Source organism: Danio rerio, chromosome 17 (assembly GCF_049306965.1).
Source record: "Danio rerio strain Tuebingen ecotype United States chromosome 17, GRCz12tu, whole genome shotgun sequence".
NCBI lineage: Eukaryota > Metazoa > Chordata > Actinopteri > Cypriniformes > Danionidae > Danio > Danio rerio.
In genome coordinates, this window is record NC_133192.1 from 38,664,869 (window position 1) to 38,686,228 (window position 21,360).

The following is a 21,360-nucleotide window of genomic DNA, read 5'->3' on the forward strand; positions in this document are numbered from 1 at the left end:
AATAAATAAATTGAAAATAGTGCTGGGAAAAAATGATTAAAATCCAAAATTAAATTTGTTTTGACATAATATATGTATGTTTTATATATATATATATATATATATCATTTTTTCTTTTTTTATATGTGATAAACACAATTACATGGGCGAAGCAGTGACGCAATAGGTAGTGCTGTCGCCTCACAGCAAGAAGGTCGATGGGTCGCTGGTTCAAGCCTTGGCTCAGTTGCCATCTCTGTGTGGAGTTTGCATGTTCTCCCTGTGTTCGCGCGAGTTTCCTCCGGGTGCTCCGGTTTTCCCCACAGTCCAAAGACATGCGGTGCAGGTGAATTAGGTAGGCTGAATGGTCCGTAGTGTATGAGTGAGTGTGTGTGTGTGTGTGTGTGTGTGTGTGTGTGTGTGTGTGTGTGTGTGTGTGTGTGTGTGTGTGTGTGTGTGTGTGTATGTGTGTATGTTTCCCAGAGATGGGTTGCGGCTGGAAGGGCATCCGCTGCATGAAAAACTTGCAGGATAAGTTGCCGGTTCATTCCGCTGTGGCAACCCCAGTTTAATAAAAGGACAAGAAAATGAATTAATAAAGGAAACACAAATACATAGTGCATCCGGCAAGTATTCATCATGCTTCACTTTTTCCACATTTTTTATGTTACAGCCTCATTCCAAAATGAATTAAATTCATTTATTTCCTCAAAATTCTACACACAATACCCCATGATGACAATGTGAACAAAGATTTTTTGAAATTGTTGCAAATTTATTAAAAATAAAAAACCTGAAAAATCACATGTACATCAGTATTGACAGCCTTTGCCATGAAGCTCTTAAATGAGCTCAGGTACATTCTGTTTCCACTGATCATTCTTGAGATGTTTCAGCAGCTTAATTGGAGTTCACCTGTAGTAAATTCAGTTGATTGGACATGACTTGAAAAGGTATACACCTGTCTATATAAGGTTCAAGGGTTGACAGTGCATGTCAAAGCACAAACCAAGCATAAAGACAAGGGAATTGTCTGCAGATCTCTGAGACAGGATTGGGGAAGGTTACAGAAAAATCTCTGCTGCTCTGAAAGTTCCAGTGAGCACAGTGGCCTCCATCATCCATAAGTGGAAGATGTTTGGAACCACCAGGACTCTTCCTAGAGCTGGTTGATCATCTAAACGGATTGATCGGTGGAGAAGGGCCTTAGTCAGGGAGGTGATCAATAACCCAATGGTCACTCTATCTGAGCTCCAGCGTTCTTCTGTGGAGAGAGGAGAACCTTAAAGAAGGACAACCATCTGTGCAGCAATCCACCAATCAGGCCTGTATGGTAGAGTAGCCAGACCGAAGTCACTGTCCGCCTAGAATTTGCCAAAAGGCATCTGAAGGACTCTCAGACCATCAGAAACAAAAGTCTCTGCTCTGATGAGACAACAATTAAACAATTTGAAGTGAATGCCAGGCGTCACGTTTGGAGAAAACCAGTCACTGCTCATCACCAGGCTAATACCATCCCTACAGAATGGTGGTGGAAGCATCATGGTGTAGTGATGTTTTTTGGCAACAGGAACTGGAAGACTAGTCAGGATAGAGGGAAAGATGAATGCAGCAATGTACAGAGACATCCTGAATGAAAATCTGCTTTAGAGTGCTCTTGACCTCAGACTGGGGCGACAGTACATCTTCCAGCAGGACAATGAACCAAAGCACACCGCCAAAATATCAGTGGATTGGCTTCTCAACAACTCTGTGAATGTCCTTGAGTGGCCCAGCCAGAGCCCAGACCTTAATCATATTGAACATCTCTGGAGAGTTCTGAAAATGGCTGTACATCGTCGCTTTCCATCCAACTTGATAGAGCTTGAGAGGTACTGCAAAGAGGAATGGGCAAAAATTCCCAAAGACAGGTGTGCCAAGCTTGTGCCATCATATTCAAAAAGACTTGAGGCTGTAATTGCTGCCAAAGGCTCATCAACAAAGTATTGAGCAAAGGCTGTGAACACGTGTGATTTTTCAGGTTTTTATTTGTAATAAATTTTAAACAATTTCAAAAAATCTTTTTCACATTGTCTTCATGGGGTATTTTGTGTAGAATTTTGAGGAAATAAATGAATTTAATCTACTTTGGAATAAGGCTGTAACATAAAAACTGTGGAAAAAGTGAAGCACTATGAATACTTTCCGCATGCACTGTATAGAAACAAAATTATACAAAACGATCTTGTTATATAGATATTTAAACGCATAAATAACTTGTATAATACACATGTTTTAAATCTAGCATAAATAAAAATTTTCTCAAATACATGTATGTGTATTAATACATGCATAATAAATTTAGACAGTACACCTACTTAAATTATGTCAAAGCAAACTTTTTTTTTGTTACGACAAATTTTTGCCCAGCACTAACTAAAAGCTTATTTATTTCGAATTTAGCATGTGTATATTTTAAGACACTAAATGTTTTTGTTGTGCATGCTTAAAAATGCAAATATTCCTGCAATCAAGCGCACTAAGAAAGGCTGTTTGCTTAAGTCATGGCTGTTAGATAGCTTTCATTGCACCAATTACATGACAAAAAATGTCTTCTAGTCTTGTTAAATGATTTCCAGGTTTTCCTGACACACAATGTACAGGAAACTGACCCGGAAGCTGTCGGGGGAGTTGAGATGGAGCATGTTCCTGATGTCCTCTGACGCCCCTGCGCACAGTCTATAAAATATATGATAGTTTCGCTCTTCTTGACTCTGCATGCAAATCCGAGACTTCTCCAGCAGATAGTGAGAGACAAAACCGCCCACAACTGCATTCTGGACACGGTTCACAAGACACAACACACATAGTTAATAATACCTACGTGAAATCTTGTACACTCACACTCTTGTCTTTAGACTATAAAACTAAATTCACCTTCTCATTAAAATGAATTTCCACAAACTTTCCAAAGCGGCTGCTGTTGTTGTTCCTGACCGTCTTTGCATTTCCAAAAGCTTCAAGCAAGGGGTTGGCTGAACACAGCAGAGAAATATACAGTATGTACTGTAAAAACAAACATTTTGCATCAGATGCAAAAAAAGAACATGCAGTACTGTGCTAGACACTTACCTTCAACAATCCTCTCATCTATATCTTGGCCTGTGCCGTAAGATGTGGTTAAATACCTGAAATAATAATAAAAAAAAAACACTTACAGTATTAAAACATGATTACATTAATAATCAAACTGGCCCAAAACAACCCCCAAACTAATTTGCAAAACAGTAACATTATTGAGGACTATAAAATGTTTTTGATCATATTTTATACAAACCGTATTTCAATTAACCAAGGTATTTTAAGTAATAAAGTATTTATTTGATCAATATACAGTAAATATAGTAATACTTTTAATTTTAAACAACATTGTAATTCTATTTTTTATCGTTTAATGTAACATTGTTTAAAATGTTTTCTACTGACTGGTGCTCCAAAGCTTACAGCAGACCTTTTCCACCAGATGCCGTGCCATCTTTGGCGTCTCACAAATTACATCTGCTCTACTTCAGGCAATGCAAGAGTCATTGATGCAAAGCATGGTGGTGGCTAAAAGACTAGTGCTTAACAATTGGAAATCACCTTTATTGGTGAAGAACTGGATTTCCGACATAATATCTGTTGTTCAGAAGGAGAGACTCTGATTTTTAAGAACTATTCGATTCAATTCAATTCAATTCATCTTTATTTCTATAGCACTTTAACAATGTAGACTGTGTTAAAGCAGCTTCAAATAGAAGATTATAGACTAGCTCTATAAGAAAAAAATTGGCTACTTGGGGTCAGTTAGGTTAATTAGGCAGGTTTGGGCAAGTCATTGTTTAATGCCGGTTTGTTCTGTAGACTAGCTTAAAGGAGCTAATAATTTGACCTTAAAATGGATATAAAAAAATGTAAAACTGCTTTTATTCTTGCCAAAATAAAACAAATAAGACTTTCGCCAGAAGAAAAAACATTATCAGACATACTGTGAAAAAAAAGTTCAAAGGAGGGGGTAATAATTCTGACTGTATGGCATTAAAATAAATAAATACAAATGTTTTCTACTGTGTTTAAAAATGTATTTTATTCATGTGATGGTAAAGCTCTTCAATGTCACATAATCACATGAAATCCCTACAAAATGTTAATTTATTGCTCACAAAATCTGATTTTCAATGTTCTCTATTTTTAATAAAAATGTTCAAAACAATAATTTACGATAGAGATTAACTGTAAGATAATAACTGTCTGCATGGTCACTTTGGATCAATTAAATGCATCATTATGCTTAAAAAGTATTGATTTCTTAAAAATATACAATACAAGTTTATTTTGGCATGATTCGTGTGTGTACTGTGTATATTTATTAAGTATATAAACACACATGCATGCATAACCTTGAGAACCCGTTTATTTATATTAAGTTATGAAATAATTTTGTGTATGAGACAAATTGTATATAAATTTAAATATCTATTAAACTAAAAAAAATGTTTGAATAGTTTATGTATGTGTGTATCATATACACGATAAATATATATATATAATACATACAAATATATTATGTCAATACAAACTTTTTTTTGTCCATGCGATTAATCGCAATTAATCTTTGCCCAGCCCTATTATTAATGTGCGTCAACATGATTTAAACCCAACCGTTGCTATTGTTAGCAACAAAATGTAAATACTGATTTATATTTTTAAAGGAGCAGTATGTAAGTTTGACACCCAGTGGTTCAACTAGGTATTGCACTCCTGGTTCAAAACACATGCAAGAGCAGGTTGCCAGATTGACGACACCAACAAAGGCTGGTTTAAGTGGTGTTCTAAATAAAAGCAATGACACGTGATAGAAGGAATATTTTACATTTTAAAAGGAGTTTTTGTTCCAACCAACACATGAAACATGTATTTTAGCAATAGCTTCTATTTCTTGGAGCTGAACAACAGAAAACTGACAATGAATAAAGCATATTAGGTGTGCCCAAGGTGATCAGTGTTAAATGCTAATAATAAGAGTTTAAATGCAATTGTACATGACATGTATTGCCCTACTACTGAAAGCAGCAGCAGATATTTCACCTCAAATCTTGAAAATAAAATAAACCGTTTGAAATTGAACTTAAGATCTGCGATTCAATGGAAGCCCACCAATATCAGTGATTCAGCATGTACATTTAATAATGTTTAAGAGGTTTAATGTGTATTAATTAGATCATAAACCATACCATTTTGTTGGAGTGCAGTGACTGCACTCTGTGCTTCTGATGGCTGTATTTAAATTTCTGTTGTGTTTTGTTTGGTGAAAACAGCCAAAATGCTTATCACTTATCTTGTCAGTGACTGCACTCTGTGCTTCGGATGGCTGTATTTAAATTTCTGTTGTGTTTTGTCTGGTAAAAACAGCCAAATTGCTTATCACTTATCTTGTCACTTAGCGTGCTGTTAGGACACAAGGTCACAATGTAACCTGCTAATCTAATGTTTTGTTACGTTTGTAATGTTTATGTTATTTGCTAATTAATAACCACCTCATGTGGAACTCTAAATATGCGTCTCATTTCGGAGGCTGTTACTGGACGCATTCTTTGAGAGCCTTACTTTACTGAGAGCCTTACTTTTCAAATCACATCAATGCAACCAGGGGGTGCTGAAATATAATTGGCTAAACTGGCATTGAGCGGGTTAAATGACCAAAACAAAGACAGCCGTTCTGGCACATAACGCACATTTATATTAAGCAGAATATCTGACTTCAGCAGTGTTTTTCGGATAAACCAGAAAGTTCACATGACATGTTTCTTAAATATCTGCAAACATATTATGGTACTTTATGATTTAGAAGAGTCAGAACCACCATTATAAATGTAGAACATATAAGCTACAGTTATATTAAGTATTTGTCATTCCACAAAGAGACAGACAGTAATCCCACCTGAGAACAAACTTTGTGTTTTCTGTTTTCCCAGCTCCTGATTCACCAGACACAATGATGGACTGGCTCATCTTCAGAACCCTCATGTCTCTATAGGCTTTATCCGCTGAGAGAGAGATGGAGAGAGAGACACGTTTGTCAAAATCCCTGCCAAACACTGTAAAATCCTTAAAACTGAATCCTCAAGTGTCCTATTAGACAGCCGTTCAGATGTCCACTCACCGATAGCATAGACATGAGGGGGAAGAGTCCCCAAAGAGCGTCCCTGATAGCTCTTAATAGACTCTGGAGAGTAGAGTTTAGGGATGTCGAAATACGGGTTCACAGCTATGAGGATGTTAGCCACAAACGTCTGAAATAACAAGAACAATTATAAAGTCGATTATCATTAACATGCGATTTTGCAGTCTTTCATAGTTTTACAGTTGACATGGATTTTGACATGTTATCTACTGCCATTCAAAAGCTTCATGTTTAGCAACGCCACGCAGAGAGCGCCGCTACCTCACAGGACCTAATTAAGTGCATTGGGCAACTTGATAGCGTCTGGGCAGGATTAGCTGGGTCATCTGAGACGTGCAGTCACACTAGGGCAGGGTCTGGACAGTCTCCTGACAGGCTCGAGCGCTGGGCTGATGAGCGTGCGCTGACAGCGGGACTGCAGTCTCTCAGATGAGAGGCTAATAAGGGCTGCTGGAGCACGACAATAACATGCCCATCAGCTCCCAACCTGCAGACATGCCTGCCAATGAGATATCTGCAAGCTTTAACATTGAGTCTGGAAGCCCTGTGCGGCCCTGAGTGGACTGTTAAGCTAAATATGCGCATGCCTGATGCTTTTGTTTAAGATTTAAGAAGGCAAATCTGTTTACATTTTAAAATTTAGATTTATTAGAACAGAGTTTAATTAATCAGAGGATCGATTTGTTGTGCATGTTTTAATGTGATGGAGTCATTAGTCAGTTCGGGTACACTCTGTAGTCAATTAACTATCGCTTAACTATCGTTCCATAGCATTATATTACATTCAAAAACATGAAAGTTAAGAAGTATATAAACATAGTTAACCGGCAGTTATTTAGTATATAGTGTACATCCAAAATGAGGATGTCCATGTGTATAATACACTTACCGGCCACTTTATTAGGTACATTTTACTAGTACCGGGTTGGACCCCCGTTTGTCTTCAAAATCCTCAGAGATTTTCTCCATATTGATATGATAGCATTATGCAGTTGCTGCAGATTTGTCGGCTGCACATCCATGATGTGAATCTCCCGTTCCACTACATCCCAAAAGTGCTCTATAGGGTTGAGATCTGGTGACTGTGGAGGGCATTTGAGTTCAGTGAACACATTGTCATGTTCAAGAAATCAGCCTGAGATGATTTACGCTTTATGGCATGGTGCGAGATCCTGCTGGAAGTAGTCATCAGAAAATGGTCATAAGGGGATGGACATGGTCAGCAACAACACTCAGGTAGGCTGTGGTGTTGACACAATGTCCAATTGGAACTAATAGATCAAAAGTGTGCCAAGAAATTATCCCCCACACCATTACACCACCACCAGCAGCCTGAACTGTTGATACAAGGCAGAATGGATCCATGCTTTTATGTTGTTAATGCCAAATTCTGGCCCTACCATTCAATGTTCCAGCATAAATAGAGACTCATCAGACCAGGCAGCGTTTTTCCAATCTTCTATTGTCCAATTTTAGTGAGTCTGTGTAAATTGTAGCCTCAGTTTCCTATTCTTAGCTGATAGGAGTGGGGCCCAGTGTAGTCTTCTGCTGCTGTAGCCCATTCGCCTCAAGGTTGGATGTGTTGTGCATTCAGTATACCTCAGTTGTAATAAGTGGTTGAGTTACTGTTGCCTTTCTATCAGGTCGAACCAACCTGGCCTTTCTCCTCTGACATCAACAAGGCATTTGTGCCCACAGAACTGCCCCTCACTGGATATTTTCTCTTCTTCAGACCACTCTCTGTTAACCCGTGCATAAGTCATGCGTAAAAATCCCAGTAGATCTGCAGTTTCTGAAATACTCAGACCAGACCCTCTGGCACCAACAACCATGCCACGTTCAAAGTCACTTAATCACCTTTCTTCCCCATTCTGATGCTCGGTCTGAACTGCAGCAGGTTGTCTTGACCAAATCTACATGTATAAATGCAGTTTGCTGCCATGTGATTGGCTGATTAGAAATTTACGTTAACGAGCAGTTGGACAGGTGCACCTAATAAAGTGGCCGGTACACCTGAGTGTATTTGTTCAATGAAGTGTATTTCCAAGAACTACTGTCGTCATCATCATCATCATCATCATCATCATCATAACTGTATATTACCAATCGAACAATGTTGCTGTGAGCTTGGGGTGAGACTATCTGTGTGTCAAAACAATGAGTGGTAGAAATGTATTATTACTATGATATTATATTGTTATTATTATACTTTACATATTTTTGCCTTGACTTTTTATGTTATCTACTTATGTGATTGCTTAAATTCACATTTAATGTGAAGTTTATCAACAAATGCTTGTTTAGAAAATAACATTGTCATCTTGGACAAATATTTGTATACATGTAACTCTATTGCCCCCTTGTGTACTGAGTTTCAAGGGATAGTTATAATCAATCAAAAATGATAATTTGCTGGTAATTAAATCAAACTTTAGGCCGTCTAAGATACAGTAAAACATTTTATCTTCAGTATAACATTAACGAAGATTAGTAGCTGAAACTGTGGTCCTTTGTGATTTATAAATGATCAAGTAAAATGTGTGAGGAAAAAGTTTGATAACAAATGTTCATTTCTGGGTGAGTTGTTTCTTTAAAGTAGTACAGGGAAAAAATCCCTTTTTTTCAACATTATTTTGCATGCACAATCTAATCATTTGAAAGGGAATCTGTGCAGTTGGGCTTTCGAGTGAGAAGCAAAAGATCCTCAGGCTGATCTTTTTCCTGTTCACGCTGGTCATGCAAATTTCCCATGCAGACAAACAGATTACTGCTTTGTTTGAAAGGGACTATTGGCAATAGACCTTTTAACCTCAAAAAAGCACATGAATACACCTGAAATCGGTTCGGCTGAACAGTGTTTACAGCTTTTCCCATACATTGAATTATTTGTGGCTGCTCAATATATATTATCAAACACAAATTGGTTTTCCAAAAGGCTTTGACTTTATTGAATAAACATTACCACTGCACACTTCAAAATCAAAATGTGCTAAGTGTTTTAATATAAATGAATCATTGGGAAAAACAAAAGTATTCAGAAAGGTTTCAACACTTTTCATTTAGTCTTTTCTACACTGTAAAACCTGATAAGTTAACTTAAACTGTTTTGTTTTGAAATTGGCAATTAGTTTTCTCAAACAGTTTAAGTAATGTAAATACACATACATTATTTGTATTGATATTGTCAAACATTTAGTGTATTAGTAAATTATTTTAAGTTCTGTTATCAAATCGGTATGAAAACAGTTAATAGAACAAATTAAGTGCAAACAACTACAGTATAAAGCTACTGAAATGGTTTGGTATTGCTTCAAGCATTAGAACTAACAAAAAAAATATGAACAATTCTTTTATAACTCATTTGGTTTGAGTTCTGCTTAATATAATCCGTTTTTAAGCTACCATAGCTCTTTTTCATGAAGTCAAAGTAACTTTTTTTAAATTATAAGTTAAACTAACTTAATTCATTTAGTGATTTTCACTGTTAGGGTTTACAGTGTATAATAGCTGATAAAATTTCACATTTGAGAGCTTTGCACTGCTCTGATTACAGCCGTTACCATGAAAACCTCTATTTATGATGCTCTATAGACCTTTTTCTTGGTTGCTGCATGGAAGGCGCCATAGCAACCAGCATCTTCTGGTAGGATGCTTAGAACTTCCGTTTACAACTGGTTAATCTTGATCCAAAAATAGTTGCCAATACTGCTTTGAGTGGCTTACAGAGTGTTTGAAAGGTGAATATTTGAAAGGTGTGTTAAAGCCGTTAAGCCACCTTTCCACTACACACGACATTCAGACACTACTGTCGAGATACGCCCCCTTGTGGCAGTCGTACAGAATATTCAGTTTTGTCGTGCACCATGGGCAAGAAGCTGATTCTCGCGGTGTCTGAAATAAAGGAGAGCAAAAGCAAGAGCCTTTTTTCTCTGTGCCTTCATAGACTTTTTTCTGAATCAGAAAATAACAGAAAAAACTTGGGCAACACTGGAACACATCACATCCGGTAGGCCGGTCTAGTCACAGGAGTTCCAAATTTTTTAACATATCCGCAGCTCAATTCGGATCCGAATTTTCCGCATGTGGAGATAATCGGAACTCCACACAGCTCCCGGTCTACTCTCCATTGGAAATGAATGAATGCTTGTTGTGTGCAGTGGAAAAGTGGCTTTATAGTTCTTTCAGATGCGGTTCAAGCATGAGAGTCTGCCGTTAAGATGCTAAAGCATAGCGTCAGTGTTCCAGACCTGTCAGCTGTTATACTGCACTCAGACTGCATTATAGAGCAAACTATACTAATTGCATCAAACTTAATAAGTATGTAACGTTAAGCCATGCAATTCCCAAAAAAATTATTACTTTTGCGAAGATAATGCTCCCTTTAAACCAGTGGTCCATAACCACAAGGCCGTGGACCGGTACCCGTCTGTGGATCAATTGGTACCGGGCTGCACAAGAAATCATTAATTATTTGCGTTATATTTAGGCATTAAAAAATAAAATTTATTGGGTAATATAATAGATAACAAATAATACTTGGTACAACTACTGTTTTTACATTACTGTGACGGTTGTGTTAGGGTTGGGGTGGATGTGGACGTTAATAAAATACAAAAAAATGTGAAATTTAATAAATAGTATATTTTATACTTTTATACTTGACACGTTCGTGCAGGCTTGACGTGCTCGCAACCTTGATGTGCTCGCAACCTTAAGATGCATGCAGTTGAATGAATGCCACAAGCACACTGCGAGTTGCGTGACAAGACCTGATCGATCAGCTTCAGCTTGTATGGTATTTACACATTTCGTTAGACTGATTGTCACAGACAAACACAGAAATCCCAAACATTGCAGTGTTCTGTAATTTTTCTCTCCAAATAAAACTTGTATAATAGTGACATTTATGTTGATCGCCACCTAGCAACCTACAAAACCCCTCACCCCCCATCCCGTGGTAAGATTTTAAAAGCGTTGACCGATGCGCGGTGATAAAAACAGGTTGCGGACCACGGCAGAAGATGCTGTGCAACGGTAAGGGTTAATGACTAGCAGATGTTGTTTTTTATTTCTATTAGATTGCATTTTTAAATAATCAGTCCAGGAGGTGGCGCTGATCAACAGCAGGATTAGTCCAAAGGCATTAAAAGCAAAGTAAAATAGATTAAAACTATTCTTTCAAAGCCGTCCAAATGTGACCGTTTATACGCATCAAATTGCCGACCAGAAGCATCCTCCTTGTGCATGCATGCAAAGCATAATGGGTAATTTTACATTCTATGAAAAAGGTCTTTAAGTAATTCTATAAGTTATAAGTTTTAATTAAATTTGAATATTATAAGTTATAAGTAAATTCGTTAAGTAATAAGGTCTATAAGTAATAAGTTGGTAATTCACATTTACAATCAGCCTGTCTGTGATGTTGTCTAAATTCAACATAAATAAATGCATTTGTTCCCATGTGGGAAATGTAAGCTTGTGAAAAACACTATTGTTTAAGTTTTCCATTAGACTAACTGTACTTGTGTAGCTTTACACTAGGAAAAGAAACAAAGCAATAATGAAAAACAGGACATTTACACAAGTATTTGACTTACATAGATCATGTCTTTGCTGTAACGGATGCGGATGTTGTTCAGGAGAGTGGCCTCATTCAAATACATAAGAGAACCTGGAAGCCATCAAACATATGCTTAAGTAATGACCATTGTACAAATAGCTGATGCAACTTTAATATTTACAGTGCATCTGGAAAATATTCATAGCGTTTCACTTTTTCCACTTTTTTTTGTGAATGTCCTTGAGTGGCCCAGCCAGAGCCCAGACCTAAATCCTATTGAACATCTCTGGAGAGATCTGAAAATGGCTGTACACCCTCGCTTCCCGTCCAACCTGATAGAGCTTGAGAGGTACTGCGAAGAGAAATAGGCTGAAATTCCCAAAGAAAGGTGTGCCAAGCTGGTGGCATCATATTAAAAAAGACTTGAGGCTGTAATTGCTGCCAAAGATGCATCAACAAAGTATCGAGCAAAGGCTGTGAATACAGATGTACATGTGATTTTTTCCTGCCTCTTTTTTCACATTGTCATTATGGGGTATAGTGTATAGAATTTTGAGAAAATAAATGTAATTAAAATTTTTCAATTTAAAATATAAATTTAAATTTAATCCATTTTGGAAGAAGGCTGTAATGTGGAAAAAAAATTTGAAAAGGTGAAGCGCTATGAATAATTTCCGGATGCATTGTACTTATTTATTTACGTTTTAATGCCATATCAGCAGAATTGGCTATAATTATGGCAAAACCTATTCTAAATATACAACATATAACATGCAGTCATATTGGTTTCATAATAAACATTAATTGTACAAACAACATACAGCACAAATATAGCACTGAAAAGAGTGATATACAATCTTTTAGTTTGATAAATATTATTTTAAAATTCCTCATTGAAACATTTCCTAAATGAAAACATTCTCTAATAGCATTTAAAAATACACTTTCTATTATTTGATGCAACTCTAATAAGTTAAATACTTACAGTTGTCTTCAACATGTTTGTTGACATCGTCTTCAGCGGGAAACACTTGACTGATGGGAGCCAGGAACGTCTGCAAAGTCAAAATGAGCATCAGGCACTCTAAAAAACCCAGCCTAACAATAACTGCCTACATTGACCCATTTCACTATTTATCCGTATTACAAAAAGTGCACACACCGTTTACAACCACAGCGAAGATTAATGGGACAAAAAACAAGCAGACGATGGCAGCCGTTTGTTCTCTCATTTCCGAGTCTGTCTGGTTACTTTCAGCGAGGTGTAAAGCTATAAACGCTCAAGGTCTTCATACATTACGACTTGCAAATGACACTGAAGAGCGGCGCTAGGTCAGCCGTGATTGATCGCGTTTAATGGCGGCCGTAATGCGTAGAAGAAACGGTAAAGGCATGTTAATGTGAAAGGTGAGAACATAAGCTGCGAAATCCATTACATGACACATTATAAGACAAGCAAAACTGCCCATCACGCGCTGCGATATTCAGAGCGAGATGAGACAGTCTGACCTTTCCCAGAAAACCCATCTCATCCCTGCTGACTTTCCTGCATGACATTATTCCACTCCTCTCACTTTTATGCAAGCCATTTACATCAGGATCACTCTGGAAAGTTATTACTTGCCCCAATAACACTGATACCATCTACATCGGTGACCTAAAAAAACACACACACACAAACTTGGTATTTTTGAGTGGGAACTTTTCTTATGTGGTTTACTACAGTTGAACAGTTGGCCAATTTCTCTTTTAAATGAGGAATTCGTGTTGGTGTCATACGGTTTTTAAAAATTTATTTCCAATAAAACCTGAAGTTTAATGAAATAAAAAGTAGAGCTGAAATCAAACAAAATTTATTACGAAGAATTAATTATTTATTTCTGTACACACTGTAATCATTTAGCCTGAACAACATTATATTTTAACTAAAGCTAGATCAAATACTGTTTGAAAACTTACTGCACTTCAAGGTCAAGAGAGCTCCTCTTCACATCATAGCCTGTCCTCTTCATATCATTTCGTGTTATTTTTCTTTTCTGAACATGCCTCCATTTCTATTATTTATGTCAGTTTGCTACTGTTTGTTTATGGAACACTGCATTTATAGATATTTATCCATTATTATCTATTATATTAAAGATGCCATCCACTTTGCAGATCTCTCACATGCCCCCATACTGAATGTAACCCTAAACCATTTTTCTTTCACCAAACTTGACTGATTTCTGTAAGAATCTTGGGTCAGATGCAGATTCCAGTAGGTTTTCTGCAGTATTTGTGATGATTGGGATGCGGTTCAACAGATGTTTATTCATTCATTCTTTTACTTTTCGGCCTAGTCCCTTTATAATAATCAGGGGTCACCACAGCAGAACGAACCGCCAACTTATCTAGCATATGATTTACGCAGTGGATGCCCTTCCAGCTGCAACCCATCACTGGGAAACATTCATACACTACAGACAGTTTTAGCTAACCCAATTCACCTATAGTGCATGTCTTTTGAGGGAAACTGCAGCACCCATGAGGAAAACCATGCTAACGCAGGGAGAACATGCAAACTCCACACAGAAATTACAACTGACCTAGCCGAGGCTTGATTTTTTTTAATTGCAATAAAAATCTCTTTCCGTATCTAATTAGTAATAAAAATTCAATAGGACAAAATGACTTGCTGTGATGTACTGAGAACTTTTTAAAGGGTCACGAAACACCAAAATACATTTTTTGAGCTGTTAACAGACGTATATGTGTCCCACACTGCTTAAAACATCATTAGGACACCTATATTTTACTAAAAAGTGTAAATTGGTTGTTTTTGCGTTATTTTAAGCAAATTCGTACTTTCGGTTTGAAACGAATTTTTGAAGCTGCGTCACGGCCATGACATAATAGCTTGTATTCCAGCGTGCAGACTGGACGTCTGTGCCAGAGTGAGTCTTATTACGTCTTACAGCCTGCTGCATTAATGCATGAGTAAGGCTTGGTTCAAACCAATCAGCGCGCTTTATTGTGCAACTTCATTAATATACATTACTGTCAGAGTGTTTAGACGCCACGTTGTGTTGGCAAAACAAGCGTGAAGTGTTGCTTTTATAGTTTGCTGCCGTTAAGTTTTGTTTTCATTTTCTCTCTGTGAGAGCTCAGCTGGCGTCACGTGTGGATTAACAGTGTACGCGACGCGTGACAACAATAACTTACGTGTCGAAGGAGGAACATTTGTTTACCTGAGTGCTGTTCTCATCTGCAAATGCTGAGATCCGGATTCGCTTGTAGTCTCCTCTAAATAAAGACGCGGCTCTAGTTGCTGGTGATTGTTCTGTCTCTACAAATTTGGTAAGTGAGCGACCAGCGCTCTTTGTTTATTCAGTTCGTATTTTATTCGTATCGAAAAAAACTATCGCACTGAGTGTAAACAACCTAGCACTGCATCCAAACTATAACCTTGTGTAGGATTTTGTGACCGGAATAACACACGCGGCTTTCTACCTGCCGTCTGCATCTAAGTTTCAGGGAAATGCTACGTTTTTTTTCTCTCATTTGCCGTGCGGTATCAAACATTGCATGAAAATACACGCTTAGAGCAGTTCCTCGAATCAAATATCTCGTTTGTCGGGAGGGACATGAATGAATTCCCTGAATGAAAGAGCCAAAATGCAGTTAAAGTCCACCATTTAATAATTTGGCAAATAATTCGACTACAGATGTCCATGTAAACACAGCCACATTGTCCGCTGTGGGTGTGTGTTTTGACTCTGAAATTCAGCGCGCCCAAATAGACACTCCCACACCAAGCCTCTTTTCTTCCTCCGACACTCCCCCCTAAACAAAGCTGGACACGCCCACTTTTCTGACTTTTTCCAAAGTAGAGGTGTGAAAACACCCTGCTGAAATGAGGGGGTTTCATGGCCCTTTAATAATATAAAAATATGTTTTCATTTAATGTATCTTTAATGTATCTTTCTAATCCTTAGACCTTCCGCCCAAAAGAGGACTATTTAAAATGAAGGAACATGTTTTTGTTGTTCAAACGGTCCTTGCTGATTCATAAAACAATAGCATTTCAAGAGTTAAATAAAGGCAAAACTAAATCATTAACGGTGGCTCCCAACAATACACTGAGGTCTTAACAAGTGAAGTACTCGGTCTGTGCAAGAAACTGAACATTACTCACATTTTTACCTCTAATCCACAGCAAAAGCAAATGCTTTGTCACATCACACATGCCCAGGCATTTTTCACAACAAAGTCAAAAGGAAGTACAGATTGTATTGCTAATAAAAATGGTACTTGTGTTTATCCTGGATGCTGGAACCTGTAGCCATTGACATTTTATGAAATCACCACAGTAAAAGAGACAAAAAAGCTTCTTTAATGATTTCTCTCAAGAAAAACGTCACCTAAATCTTGGATGGCCTGAGGGTGAGTAAATAAACAGCAAATATTGATTGGGTAAACACTCCCTTTAAGAAATATTTAATTAAAGTTGCCATAGAGTTAAAATATATACCTAGGCACACCTGAATTACAAGAGTTCAGTACATGGAAACATCTCAAACACCAGTTTCCCGTAAATCCTGTGAGTGTCAAATCCCAGTGAAAACAGGTTGATCTGATCAATAAATAAACTTTGAGTTTTCACATGGGATTATTAATATGCACGCAGTGTTTGATTGGCTACAACACTTGCATTAATAGGGTATATGCATAGCTTGTGTTTTTTCCCATGCCAATAAACTTCCGGAGAATGGTTAATGTGTCTTTTTAATTTTATACGATTCCTTTTACAACATCGTTGTTGTAATATAATTAATATATACTCAGTTAAATAGCCGCTTACACGAACATGCTCGTCAGGATTTGCGCAGAAACTCCATTGAAAATACTAAGTTAAAATAAATTGTCATATTTTAAAGCCATGGCGTGGAAAAACTTAATGTAATGCAGTGCTTTTTGAACAATCTGAGACCTACTTTATATTCTATATCAATCAGGCTGTGAAGATTATTGATTTTTAAAGACAACAGACCTTAAGTGCACCAATTTTGTACTGGCATACAGTTCACCGAAAGTGTTTAAGCCAGGTTACTGAAAAGCTAAAAGTCCTTCTGCATACTTAAAGGTGCAGTATTCAGTGGTTGAATTAGTTACTACACTCCTAGTCCTAGAGTAAACAAACGCAAGCACAGGTTGCCAGATTGAGGACAAGAGCGAGTGATTTAAATGTGTCGTGTTGTAAATTAAAGCAACGGCACCCGATAGAAGGAATATTTTTCATATTAAAAGGAGTTTTTGTCCTTACCAACACCTTGAATTGGTCTACTAGAAACGGCTTTTATTTCTTGCAGCTGAACAACAGAAAACTGACAATGAACCCCTCAGGTCCACCTCATGTGCTTTATTCAGTGTTAAACACTAATAATGTGAGTTTTGATGCCATTTTACATGACAATTATTGCCATACTACTGAAAGCAGCAGCAGATAGTTCACCTTAGATCTTGAAAATAAAACCGTGTGAGATTGAACTTTAGAACGCATGTGAGGGATTCAGCATGTACTTTTAATAACGTTAAAGAGGGTTAATATGTATTAAATAGATTATAAACCCTACCATTTTGTAAGAGAAGGCACTATTGCTTCTGAATGGACTTGGTCTTATTTCGTCTGGTGAAAACAGCCAAATTGCATATCACTGAGTACAGTTGAAGTCAGAATTATTACCCTCCTTTTGATTTTTTTTTTTTTTTCTTTCTTAAACATTTCCCAAATGATGTTTGACAGAGCAAGGACATTTTCACAGTATGTCTGATTATATTTTTTCTTCTAGAAAAAGTCTTATTTGTTTTATTTCGGCTAAAATAAAAGCAGTTTTTAATTTTTTAAAAACTATTTTTGGGACAAAATTATTAGCCCCTTTAAGCTATTTTTTTTTTCGATAGTGTTCAGAACAAACCATCATTATATAATAAATTGCCTAATTACCCTAACATGCCTAGTTCACCTTATTAACCTAGTTAAGCCTTTAAATGTCACTTTAAGCTGTGTAGAAGTGTCTTGAAAAATATCAAGTAAAATATTATTTACTGTCATCAAGGCAAAGATAAAATAAATCAGTTATTAGAAATAAGTTTTTAAAACTATTATGCTTAGAAATGTGCTAAAACATTCTTCCCTCCATTAAACAGAAATTGGGAGAAAAAAAAAATAAACAGGGGCGCTAATTATTTAGGGGGACTAATAATTCTGACTTTAACTGTATCTCATCACATAGCGTGTTTTTAGGAAACGGGATTACAATGTAACCTGCTCATCTAATGTCTACATTAGTAATATTTATATTATTGCTAATTTATAACCTCATGTGGAAATCTGTGTCTGTCCACCGGATGTGGCATTTCGGTCACGAGCGCATGCTTTCAGAGCCTTTCTGAATGAATGAATGAATGAATGAATGAATGAATGAATGAAGTGTGCGATTTTCCACCAAGGTAACCAGGGAAGCTAAAATATATTTGGCTAAACTGCCATTGGGCAGGTTAAAATTACCAAAAAAAAAAACAGCCGTTCTGTCACGGAAAACATTTTTAAAGCAGAATATCTTCACTTTATCATTGTTTTTCAGATAAACAAGAATGTTTACTAAGCATGTTTCTTAAATATATTAGCAAACATATTATGGCAAGTTTATGCTATCAAAGCACCTTTAAATGTGTTTAAATTGGATCTATTGTTAGTTTAACGAGTAGATTGTGAAATTGTGTACATTTGTAATAAGGCAACAAGAATGTTAAATGTTGAATGTTTTTTGCAGAAAAGTCACTACATATATATTTAAAACTAAATAAATAAATAAATTTTAAAAAAAAATTTATATATATATATATATATATATATATATATATATATATATATATATATATATATATATATATATAAATATATATAAAACGTAGATAATGTTTAATGAATTATTAGATTCATAAATAATGTATGTCAAAATGAGTTCCTAAAGATAATCCCAATACACTTTGCCACATTTTAAGAGAAAAGATACTACCTTACACCATCAAGTTTCCATTAGGGAACATCTTTACCAGGTAATTGTGGAAAATGTTCAGAAATATGGCCTGCTGTCTCTAAGGGCGCATGTACTGTAAGTAGTAGCTGAGACACAGGTGGCTTTTTTCTCTAATGAACCTACCCTGAGAGTAACGTGATCCGCACACCTGCAGCAGGTAGAGCTTATAACTTATTCAAAGCCCCTGCAAGTGACACCCTTACACGGCACAGCACTATTCGACATACACATGTTCTCACATTTTACCTATTGCTCAGATACCTGAAGGCCTATTATACACACCATGAAGCTAACCCTGCGTATGGTGGGGAAAAACTCAGCACGTCAACAGAAAAGCTGAGACGTACAGCATCACTGGTGTTTAGCAACAAGATTTTCCTACGTATGAACATTGAGATTTGATAACGTAGCATAAAAATCAATGGCTGCCATCTGCTTGGTTAAATGTTGATGTCTTACCTTTCCTCTCTGATGAAGGGGCTCAATGGTCAGCGCATCTGCACCGATGTCCACTATCATGCCCAGTTGAAACCCGTCGGTTGGGTGGGGCGCCCACACAGGCTTCCCATCATCCATTGCACCCCACAATTACTCCACAGCTCTGAAAGACACACACACACACACAGGGTTAAGATTCAACAACATCCCCGCAGACAAGAATGCAAATCTTGTTCGACAGAATTGTAATTGTGTTTTGTTTAATGCAAATCATGTGACTGTAAACAAAATGACTGCTGCAAGTGAATGCCAACAAGGTCATCAACGGCAAACAAAAGAACTCATGACATCAAACTCAAAGCCATGATACGCATTAATGAACAGATGCACACGGAAAGAAGATATCTGAAAACCATGGTGAGTGGTGCTTTCCCATGCAAATCACTCTGCCTCAGTGCTATCTGAAAAGCCGATAGAGACTTGTTACTGTGTTCTTAATAGTTGGCCATACAGTACATGCAGTGTTCTGGATAGTTGATAAGCATGTAAGTTCCTGTCTTAAACGGCACACTCTTGACTTGTGGACTTCCTCTTATTCTGTACTTAGATTATGTAGTGTAGTGCAGACCTTAGGTTAGGGCTGAACGATATTGGAGAAATACGACATTGCGATGCTTTGTTTTGCTAAGATATACACATTGCGGGCGACGCAGTGCCGTAGTGGGTAGCACCTTCGCCTCACAGCAAGAAGGTTGCTGGTTCGAGCCTCGGCTGGGTCAGTTGGCGTTTCTGTGTGGAGTTTGAATGTTCTCCTGTTGTTCACATGGGTTTACCCCACAAGTCCAAAGACATATGGTACAGGTAAATTAGGGATGGTAAAATTGATTGTAGTGTACGAGTGTGTGTGTGAATGAGTGTGTATGGGAATTTTTCCAGTGATGGGTTGCGACTGGAAGGGTATTCGCTGTGTAAAACATATGCTGGATAAGTTGGTGGTTCATTCCGCTGTGGCGACCCCAGATTAATAAAGGAACTAAGCGGAAAAGAAAATGAATGAATGATAAACATTGCGATATGAATATAATTACACCAGATGATTTGAATTGCTCTATTTGAAAAGATTTAATTAGATCAACTGAGACAATAAAAACGTTTATCGATGCAGTGCATCTGCAGAAATGATAATAAATGACAAGAAAAAATAAATAAGTAGTGCTATATGGTTTTCTAGAGAGTCAAACAATCAAATGTGAAATAACATGTTTATCATTGTAAATAATAATAGGGCCTTTGACAAGTCCACGAGCTTTCAAAAAAGTTGACATTCGAATGCATTTGGTAAGTCAAGTGGCATGAGACACAATAACATCTTAACCAATAGGTTTTTTTTAGTTAACATATTGGAGTTTTCCTACTTCATAAATAACACCTAGAACTAAGCATTGGCAGTTAAAAGATTCTGACGGTATGATAACCTTGGATATAAATATCACTGTTTCACGGTATTGTAGTTTTTTTTATGTCTGGGTAAAAAATAAATAAATAAACGTTTTTCCCCCTTGGTACACAATATATTTTAATTTGGGAAACATTTCAAATATTTTGGAAAAGTAAACATATCAGGCTAAATAATTCAAATGAATTATTGACTTCTGCTGTCTTCATTTGTTTCAAAAACAAAAACTTCTGCTGTCTTCATTTGTTTTTTTACTATTTAAACGGCATCTTTAAATATCTTTTCTGCTGGAGATACTGTTGTCCTAAAAAACTTTTTAAAAAATATAACTAAAAAATCTTACTCATACCCTAGGAGCACTACAGCAGAAAATGTTGACGGTTTTGAAACCTTGACTTTTCCAAACCGCTAATACGTTGAACACGGTTATCATCCCATGCCTACCTACAAAACACTAGAAGTCAGACATCTGGCAGTAAGATTATTTGACATCACTTCACAGATGACAGCTAGTTGCTTCAGCGAGATTAGCAAAAAGTGCAGAGCTACTTGTGAATGTAAAGCGTGAATAGTATAAGTTTGTGGTTTAGAAACAGTTGGAGGTGGAAATTTCAGATCTGATATGTTTCACTTCTGACCTCAATGC

The 21,360-nt window shown here is 36.9% G+C and overlaps 1 protein-coding gene across 5 annotated transcripts in view; it reads right to left on the reverse strand.

Annotated features, from left to right (window-relative positions):
- myo6b (myosin VIb) overlaps positions 1 to 21,360 on the reverse strand; it is a 157,880-nt gene that overhangs the window by 114,655 nt on the left and 21,865 nt on the right. For 4 of the 5 annotated variants that reach the window (XR_012392699.1, XM_009293188.4, XM_021467148.2 and 1 more), the window contains exons 2-9: positions 19,280 to 19,421; positions 12,727 to 12,796; positions 11,779 to 11,852; positions 6,161 to 6,290; positions 5,939 to 6,044; positions 3,091 to 3,146; positions 2,896 to 2,993; positions 2,631 to 2,795 (exon numbers count right to left, since the gene is read on the reverse strand). Coding sequence is in view for 4 of the 5 variants with exons in the window: in XM_009293188.4 (XP_009291463.1) it covers positions 2,631 to 2,795; positions 2,896 to 2,993; positions 3,091 to 3,146; positions 5,939 to 6,044; positions 6,161 to 6,290; positions 11,779 to 11,852; positions 12,727 to 12,796; positions 19,280 to 19,396 (816 nt within the window). In the remaining variant the exon portion in view is untranslated. 5 annotated transcript variants of the gene reach the window in all.